Source organism: Anopheles darlingi, chromosome 3 (assembly GCF_943734745.1).
Source record: "Anopheles darlingi chromosome 3, idAnoDarlMG_H_01, whole genome shotgun sequence".
NCBI lineage: Eukaryota > Metazoa > Arthropoda > Insecta > Diptera > Culicidae > Anopheles > Anopheles darlingi.
Genome location: NC_064875.1, coordinates 69,981,649 through 69,990,967, shown reverse-complemented (window position 1 = coordinate 69,990,967; position 9,319 = coordinate 69,981,649). Strand labels below are relative to the sequence as shown.

Genomic DNA, 9,319 nt, shown 5'->3' with positions numbered 1-9,319 from the left:
TACTCACTATTCTTAGAACCTGCTGATACAGAAACATGTCATAGTCTTGACACTCGTACCTCGTTTGCTTTTGTTCTCTGCTGTTCTCTGCTGTTAATTATTCAACAGCCAAACAGATGCAGTTGTTGTCGCACCCAAGGAAGTACATCCTCTTTCCCTCCATCTCTGCTTAGTATAGGGGAAGCGAAGCATCAAATGAACTTAGCCAGCAACGAGTCGAGTCGTCTCAAGCAGTACCAGCGACCACCGGGTACCTTATGCTCGTGAAGTATGTTTGTTCTGTGTACTCCGCGGCCCTCGCTACAAGTGTTACATAGTTTATGGCGTGAATTAAGCTGCATATTTTATGATGGGAACACGGATGGTGTACACCATTCCCTCCGAGCAGCAACGCTTTGTACAAGTGTTGTATGCGAGCATTGGTATTTGAAGTATTTGTGTGTGTGCGTTGAATAATGGATGCAACTTTTTCAGCCGTACATCGATTCAAAATCGTATTAAAACTCTGTGAAACTCTGATTTACCAATTCAATGTGCAACAAAGTCCGTGTCCCCGATCCGTCGTGCTGACGTTGCTTTTTCAGTTCCATCAGCTCGGTGGGATTTATTATGGAAACAGGAACTCAACTTTGTGGCAAATGCGCCATCGATCCGATTCACGCTATCATCCTAATAATGCCAAAAAAGCAGACCACACAACGCTTGGCTTAGCGGAGACAAATGAGTAAAATTAATGACTTTCCGCTTCCGGTTGGTTTCGGTTCCCGGAGCACATCGCCCCAGTGTGAAGTGTCCACAGTGGCTGCCACTGGGGTTCACGAACCGAATCGTAAAATGTAAAGTTTATTAAAATATTCACCAAAATCGCGGGAGTGTTGAACCGTGACGGACATAAATAACAGCAGGAGTTGCATGCAGTCAGCGTTTCAATTCCGTGACCGCTCACTGTGGCAGCGCCTTCCACGGGGCTCCTCTTTTGATAGCACCAGCTTCTGTCCAACCGCTCCTCGTTTGGGGCGTTGCACAATGTTTTTAACAATCGCTTCAACATACCACCGTGATCCAATCCAATCAAAGTTGCATAAGCAACACGTTTCGACCAGTTTACCAGTAAATCCTGCCGATTCCGGCGAAAGCCCAACGGTTCAGCTCGTCCATAAATAACTTCTTACTCGGCCTTCCAATTTACGCTCCTTCCCCTACCACGAACAGCAGCGTGGTCTTTAATCTAATGGCGGCCATCTTTACCTCCGGTCTCTTTTGTATGTGGTCTACGAATTAGCATACAAACAATGCGTTCTGAAGCATTTTTGGGGCCGGCCTGACCGGCGCAGAGCACGATAAGCGTCTTCCGGCAATCGTACCTTTACTATTCCGTGCGGAACAGGAAGAACATCAAACTATTTTACATTCTTCGAACTTTAGGTCACTGATCTATTCAATGCGCGATTGTGCCAGAATCTGTAGATTCAGTTGCGTGAGCTTTCGGATGGAAGAGTTTTTGTTCTTCAAAAGTTCTTTGATTTTTGTTTTGTAAAGTACTGGCGCCTCCATTCTCCAAAAGTACTGGCGCCTCCATTTGCATCGGAAAAGCAAATTGCATTTTTACTGTTCCATGTAATCATTTCTTTTTATTTCGAGCAATTTTAATAGCTGTATGTCGACAAAAGCGTCCTTGAGTGAATGTGCTGTACAGTGCATGCATACGACCTTTCCGCTTCTCTACGAGTGGCCGTTTTCCGGTTGTTCTTAAGATTGCGCCCGACAGGTGGAATGGCATGGCAAGCAAATGAAAACCATTAGCAGGGAGCAGAGCAGGGAAGCGTTTGGGTGTTCACCTCTCGTGTTCACCTGTTTCTGTGAGCGAATGTTTCACACGCTTATTAAACTCTTCCGTACACCATGAGCGCAAGGAACGTAATCAAATTAATTTTCGTAATTAAAAACGAAGCCACTGCCACGGTACGCTGTACTGGACTTTAACCGGAATTAAGCTATTAAATGAACTTTTAACCTCCGGTGGCTGGCGTAGCTCGTTCAATTGATTCGAAAGTGTCGCTATCAGCCCATTATCTCATCAAACGACTAAACGAGCGCTTTCCCCATTAAAGATAAAGCAAAGTGCGATACTTTAACGACAACCAGTAGACACTCGGTAGATATTTTGTGCCAGTTTTTACACATCGGCTTATACCTATCACCATTTACTCCCTTCTGTAGGATGCTGCCATTTGCGTAAAGTTTCACCTGGAGCGGGAGAAAAATCCTCACAAATTCAACAGCCGCATGAAGAATAAGCTCTGGTACTTTGAGTATGCCACGTCCGAAACGTTCGCTGCGTCGTGCAAGAACCTACACGAGAATCTCGATATTATGGTGAGTGTGGGCATTGCACTTCGGACTCTGGAACGACATTGCAGCCTGTTCAATGCGATTCTTCTTCTTCTTGTTCACACTTTTCCAGTGTGACGGTGTTTCGTTGGAACTAGCGAATGGTCCTCAGCTACAGGGTATCGCCTTGCTAAACATCCCTTACACGCACGGTGGCTCCAACCTGTGGGGTGAGCATCTGTCCCAGAAGCGTATGCGGAAGGGTCCGTTCCGGAAGAAGCTGAAAAGCTCGGACAAGGAACTGTCGGCCAACAGTTTCAACTCGGTTGATCTATCCATCGCCATTCAAGGTAAGTGAAGCGGAAGTCCGCTTACCTCTTGCGTCCTCACAGCAACACCTGCGTTCCTTTCATTCTGCTTTCCAGACATTGGGGATCGTAAGATCGAAGTGATTGGCCTGGAAAACTGTCTACATATGGGCCAGGTACGGACGGGGTTGCGTGCTTCCGGGAGACGGTTAGCCCAGTGCAGCGAAGTCGTCATTACTACGAAGAAAACCTTCCCGATGCAAATCGACGGTGAACCCTGGATGCAAGGACCATGCACGGTAACGACGATGAAGAAGAAAATATTTAGGGAATTCGTTCCGTTCGGGGGAAATACTAAACAACTCTCTGCTGCCCTTTCACTTTTCCTTCATCCAGATCAAACTAACGCACAAGAACCAGGTGCCAATGCTGATGGCACCACGTTCGGAGAAAGGTAGCGGATTCTTCAGCTTCCTGAAGAGATGACTCACAAGGAAGGCTAGCTCCGATGCACTTCCGAGTGAGGCATAATAGTGACCGCGCTCTTCACCGGTGCAACCGCCTGCCAGCCGCCTCATCCATCATCGAACGGAACAGATCGGTTTCTGATCGTCTCGCAAGGAAGATGAATTCTACGGAACAGCTTTAATGTAACGAACCAATACCTACTACACCTACGCACCTGTCTATCTAAGTGTCAGTTTATTTGCTAGTGAAACCGTACTATCGTGAAGATGCCACTCCATTTGTCTCCACACGTTGGCATCACTTTTGCCCTGGGATTGCTGCGACACAATGAGCCCTTGTTCTCACAGCAATTCCGGTGCACTTCCGGTGTGCCACGATGCCCCCCCCATGTGAAGGAACGGACGAAAGGTTATCTTCTCTTGAACATTTCACACAAACCATACTTTACACCCTATTTCTACTCTATCACCATGTAAGACCAATGTTAAGTACCTTTAACGATGATTAACCGAGAAGTAAGGAACACTGTCACTACCTAAATCTACTACAGTCAGTGTATGCGCGTGTGTAGCGACAACTAACATAATCATTCTAACCGGAACAATAATCGATATTTCGCGTCGCGTGTCTGTAGCTCTCTTTCCTGAATCTGTCTATCGATTAAGCGTGTACGTGTGTTTGCGGAATGCATAAGCGAAACTGTGTGAGCACGTGCGTATGTTGATTCGTTTAGACCATTTCTAGAGGCATCTAAGGTCTTAGTGAATCTCTCGCAGTATAAGATGAGAAAGCAAAAGGTATTATCGTTGTCTATGTATCGTTCTATCCACCCCCCGGTCATCGGTCACTGTTATGCGTTGTTGCATCGTTCATCGTTCATTGTTTCGAGCAAAAGGCAATGGTGTGCGGAGATAGTTAGATTAAACATACGGATTAATTAATACAGGAATCGGGAATTCAATTAATTTGCGAATTACGAGTTGTTGCTGCACTCGGCTACAACTCGCCTTCGCGTACAAATCTAGACTAGAAAGGGAACGATCGCATACTAAGCTGACTGGTTCATGTGCTTTAAATATTCTTAAAAGTGAATCCTTCGATGAGGTGAGGGTTTTGAAAAGGTTTGCGGAGCCGGAACGATGGAAGCAACTACCACTTAGAGAACCAATTTTTTTTCTTTTGGAAACACTATACAAACACATATCTTGCAGACCAGAAAACAATTCCGAAAGGATATCATAGTCGTTTAAAAACCTCGTTCCTGCTTCCGACCGATTCAAATCGTACACATTCGAAGTGAATCCGGGGAAAAGTGTTTCAGAGAAATGTAAAGCTAGCATAAAACCCGTACGTGAATGGCTTTCCACCTGAATGGCCACCTAATATGGATAGCTGTATCTGTTAGATGAATGAAGCATGGCTAGTAACCAAAAAATATCGACTTTTGAAATAGATTATTCTAGTGCGATCATTACGAAATCGTTCGTTCTCGAACCGTGAGGGTTCGTAATAGGAAGAGATTATTAATATGTCGCTAGAGCTATCTCCATTAGAATGATATTCTCGATACCCTGATACCATTAACCAGTCATTGAATAGCATATGGAGAAGAATCACAATGGTTTGAAGATCACAATGGAGTAGCACTGGCTCAATAGGGCACCTTAATCATCCTCATCATCACGTTAATCATGATCATCGCCATCAACGGAACATAAAAGATATAGTTAATTTCTAGAGCTGCTTCAGTTGCGTTAGTACAGTTTTTTGTTTTTTGCTTCGAGAAGAGAAAAAAGCAAAACAAACACCACAGTAGCAGTTAACAGTAAAGATTAAAAACCGCTAATCAAAATAAGAACGAAGAATCTCAAAAACCGCCAGAGAAACATCTCTGGCTGACGCCCTACAGCAAATCCGCGGTGGACATGCCTAACTGTAGCTCTGCTCTGTCGCCTGGTATTAAGTGGCAAACACGTGGTAAGCTGGCAAAAACGAATAATGATATATGATAATAAACAACTCAAATTCTAAAGTAGACTCTAAGATGTAGCGAGTGCAACTATAGCGACACTCATTCTAGTTTAAGATGAATTTAGACACCAACCTAGATGGATTTACGAAACGGTATTCTCTCGACGCTCGACAGTACCCCAATACTTAGCTAGCAAAAGGATAGAGAAAAAACACGAAACGGAACTAGTCAATCCGCATAAACTAGCTTACAGAGACGTACTTAACGGTAGAAAGGTACACACTACTACAAAGGTCGGGCATGTTGGAGAAGAAGCTGATCGTTTCTTGTAATCTACCTAATCTATTCGCATCATTCGAAATGTTCGATCACTTACATCTCTGTATCTGTGTCCTAGGGATCATATTCACACGAACGATCCGGAACATGTCGAACTGAGCCGACGGATATTACTTGATAGAAAATCAACAAACAAAAAATATACTTTTAAACCAATCGTCATTCTCGGACACAACGTGCGTAGTGGACACACTAGTGGCCCTTTGCACGTGTGTGCGCCGAAGAGCAGTAGTTTGAGGCCTAATGCTGTTTTTTATACAAATCGGATCTGATGAAGTATGCTGAAGCAAGCAACGCGATCTCGACATGTATAAAAAGACATTTTAATCTATCCAGAAACATCCTTCTAATATTCACGAGGAACGAACGATCTGACCTGTGTAGTTTAGAAAACGGTGGCACACGTGTTTGCCTGTTGGTGTGATCGCGAAGCTCACATACAAACTGTTAATAATTCAGATGAGATTATCTTCTAAGGATAGCCCGTGTAGATAAGGTGAAGTGGAAGTGGTTTCCTGTCTGATAAGAGGGAATATTTTTATCTATTCATCGGTACCCCCTCGTACGTTATGCATAAATTGCGCCCTAGGAACCTTGCTAAGCAAATATTGATCATGCAGTATAACTGTTGTTGATTGTAGCTATCCATACTAAGGTGCAGTAAGAGAAAAAAGGACACTTTACGCGATACACACTGTGCATTAAGTTGTTTCGTTTTTAAGGCTAGCGATAAGACAAGGGAAGAGCCATGGGAAAGGGAAATCCCGGGAGCCCCAAGAAGGACAGAATTGTAATTAATGGTGTAACTATGCCTACAAACCAAACACAAACATTCGGACCAAACGGGGCACTTGTAAGAATTTAAACCAAACGAAACCAAACCATATATACAGCTTACCCTACCGGCCACACCTAAGACACGAAGCCCTCCTTTCCCCCCACGCGATCCTCTGGCAGACATAGTGATCACACTTTTATGGGACATATATTTTAGGCATGAATGTATTTTCGGAACGGACTACCGTTGGTGTCCGTTCTGTATAAAAAAGGAAGTCTAGCGATCGATATCGTTTTCATGGTGGCCATGTGAGTGTTATCAGACAAGAAATCATTGCTATCGTCGTATTGCTGTGTACATAATAGTTGCTCTCGGGCGAGTACAAGTGCATTTTCATACCAAAGAACAACTACTCATTAACTAGTGGCCATACTCACCGAATCCGTGGCTGTACTTAGTATCGATTACTGTATAAACTCATGCGTAGCCATAATGGCGAGTCATACATAACCAGTATTTGAGGAACCGGGTGAACGTGGCGAGATCCATTTAATTTATTACCTATCATATAATGTACAATTACGCGAAACCCCCTGGAAATAAACAATTAATTCTTCACCGGATGCTTTTGCGGCGGGGTGTTCTTCTTGATCAGTTCGTTCGTGATGATCTTCTCCTTTGAATCGTGGACAATCTGCTCATACATCCAGCGCCGATTGCGGCGACAGACGGGACCACACATTGCGCTGTCGCAGGACGGACAAGGGAAGTGGCATCCGGGGCAGGTAAAGTCCAGACAATCGCACAAGTTCCTTCTGCTTTCTCTCAGCCATCCCTGTTCGTTGTACAGACTCGATTTTCTGTTTCTTGTTTCCGTCTGTTGCAAAGGAATAATCTGGGCCAGCTTTCGCTTCTCGCGCCGTGAAATTCCGGGATCGAAATTGGCCAGAAATTTGGAGTTATCTTCTAGCAGGTTCCGGGTGCCTCGTGATTTCCGTCGTTGCATCTTGCTGGGCGTGGGATCAATCTCCGGATTAAACGAATCTCCACTCTCACTCATGATTATTTTACCCTCGGTTGACCGGGTGCTAGCTAGTGCGTTTAGGTGTAATCTTTTCTGTCCGTTTGGTAACTTAAAACGACTGGAAGGAGAATTCGACCGTTAGTGCAAAAGATCCTGCAGAATCACGAACCTTAAAACTTACCGGTTCCTGGCCAAGTCTGTCACGGATTGCGGCCGCAGATTTCAGTGCGCTCCACTTTTTCGGCCTTTTTCTCGGCACTTTTCCAACAGAAATGAATACGGCAGTTGCAAATTAAAACTATTTTGCTCTGAGATCGCGTGAAATTGTTCAAAAAAGATAAAAATTTCCAACGTTTTTCGGTGATTTTTAACCAAAACAACAACACAGTGCTTTGCAGCCCATTTTTCTCTCAAAATTATCATTTTTATGAAAATTTTGCAGTTTTTTTTGGATAAAATGCTTATATTTTTCGGATTATCACTGTATTCTTGCAGACCGCAGTTTTGACAGCTTTGACTTGACTAGTGCTGGCAACACTGGCGAAAATCAGTAATCAAAACAAAACGATGGAAAACCGTTTTTCCGGTCATTTTTCCGATCCTTTCGATTATCGGGCGTATTTTGTGCGAGCAACTCAATTTCTGCAAAAGTACAAGTGGATATTCTGCTTCAACAACACCCAGTTTATCAGGAAAGGTGTGCTGGACATACTTCCCCGTGATTGGATCCACGATCTGAATTCCGCAACACCTGATGAATTCAACCGTCTTCCGCTCGGATACGTTTCCGACTCGTGGTCAGCCTCTTTTCGAGATTTTCTCTTGGAGCGCAACAATTTGTTCGTGGAGTACGATCGCCATGAAGGAGCGGGAGTCCCCAAGAATGCTCCCAAGGGAATTGGGATAAAAAAGTTTTACGAAATAGATTGTTTCGAATCTTTCATCGGAACACGCTCCGGGATGCGGTCTGATGTTTTTATCGAGTATGGAAGCGGATTGGTAAGCTTTTGTGCCAACTAGGAACTAACTAAGAATAACACCGATTGTGCCGTTTTAGGGATACCTTAGTCAACACCTGCACGAAAGGCACGGGCAGAAGAAGGTGCTGGGTGTCGAAGGCAATCCGCAGCGGGTAGAAACTAGTCTTCGTCGTCAGAGCGTACTCTATCCATCCTCGAAGGAAGCCGTCCGGTACCTGGCTCACTTAATAGGCGAAGAATCGATCTTCTATCTTCAGGATACGCTTGCTAAATATTTCCCCAGCGAGTCCTCACCAACCGCGACGATTGTCGGATTGCATGCTTGTGCAGATCTTTCGGTCTTGGCGATGCGACACTTCGTACTCTGCCCAACCATCCAAGAGCTGATCATCATGCCGTGTTGTTATCACAAAATGATGCTCAAGTCAGACGGACAAACGTTCCTCAATGTCCCGCTCAGTGAGGAATTAGCAGCTGCGCTGGATTTCGTAAAGGGAGATTTTATTAGTCGATCCTTCTTACGCTTGGCCAGCCAACAGACTGCTGCACGATGGAAAACGTTGACCGTCAAGGATCATCAGCATCACGGACAAGTCATGTTTCACCGAGGTCTTGTGGATGCTATCCTGAATGACGGAGAATCAGTAAAGGTTGGCAAAGTGAAGCTGATACCGAATGCACTGGCGAGGGATGATTTACTGAAGCAATTCATCCTTCAAAAGGAATCTAATGGGTCACTAGAGGAAGCGGAGTGGACGGATGCTCATCGACAAAAATTGAAGGTATTGCTTAGCAAGTATCCCGACGGAGATCGGCTTTCGGAATACATCGAATGTCTTCAAACCTGTGTCCAGGTAAGTAAGTGCTTGTGTCCTTTTGGGTAGGTTTTTGGAGAATGTAACGTTCGTTTTTTCTGATCCTTGCAGATTGTTTGTGAAAATCTCATCAATCTGGACCGTATGTGCTACTTGGAAAGTATGTGCGCACGGAATGGGCTACGCATACGCAGGAAGTTGGTTCGATTACGAAATGAGAGCTTAACACCTCGATGCTTTATTTTTTATGCCACCAAACTATCAACAGCAGACGATGAAATAAAGGCTTCGTGATACACAACGG

At 44.5% G+C, this 9,319-nt stretch overlaps 3 protein-coding genes across 9 annotated transcripts in view; 2 read left to right on the top strand and 1 right to left on the bottom strand.

Annotated features, from left to right (window-relative positions):
* The window catches only part of LOC125956845 (diacylglycerol kinase 1), a 62,113-nt gene extending 55,552 nt beyond the window's left edge, over window positions 1-6,561 (top strand). For all 7 annotated transcript variants that reach the window (XM_049689076.1, XM_049689078.1, XM_049689077.1 and 4 more), the window contains 4 exons: window positions 2,221-2,376; window positions 2,465-2,681; window positions 2,757-2,938; window positions 3,036-6,561. In XM_049689076.1, coding sequence (XP_049545033.1) covers window positions 2,221-2,376; window positions 2,465-2,681; window positions 2,757-2,938; window positions 3,036-3,125 — 645 coding nt within the window. In that variant the 3' untranslated portion in view covers window positions 3,126-6,561. The remainder of the gene's footprint in view (window positions 1-2,220; window positions 2,377-2,464; window positions 2,682-2,756; window positions 2,939-3,035) is intronic.
* Window positions 6,562-6,803: 242 nt separating this feature from the next.
* On the bottom strand, window positions 6,804-7,592 carry LOC125956897 (ARL14 effector protein). The gene is made up of 2 exons (XM_049689170.1): window positions 7,402-7,592; window positions 6,804-7,338 (listed from the first exon to the last, which is right to left on the bottom strand). The coding sequence occupies exon 2, from the start codon at window positions 7,254-7,256 to the stop codon at window positions 6,804-6,806; it is 453 nt and encodes a 150-aa protein (XP_049545127.1). The 5' UTR covers window positions 7,257-7,338; window positions 7,402-7,592.
* Window positions 7,593-8,118: 526 nt separating this feature from the next.
* LOC125956881 (uncharacterized) lies at window positions 8,119-9,314 on the top strand. The gene is made up of 3 exons (XM_049689148.1): window positions 8,119-8,219; window positions 8,278-9,054; window positions 9,177-9,314. Exons 1-3 carry the CDS (start codon window positions 8,181-8,183, stop codon window positions 9,231-9,233), a joined length of 873 nt encoding a protein of 290 aa, XP_049545105.1. The 5' UTR covers window positions 8,119-8,180; the 3' UTR covers window positions 9,234-9,314.
* Window positions 9,315-9,319: the final 5 nt, after the last annotated feature.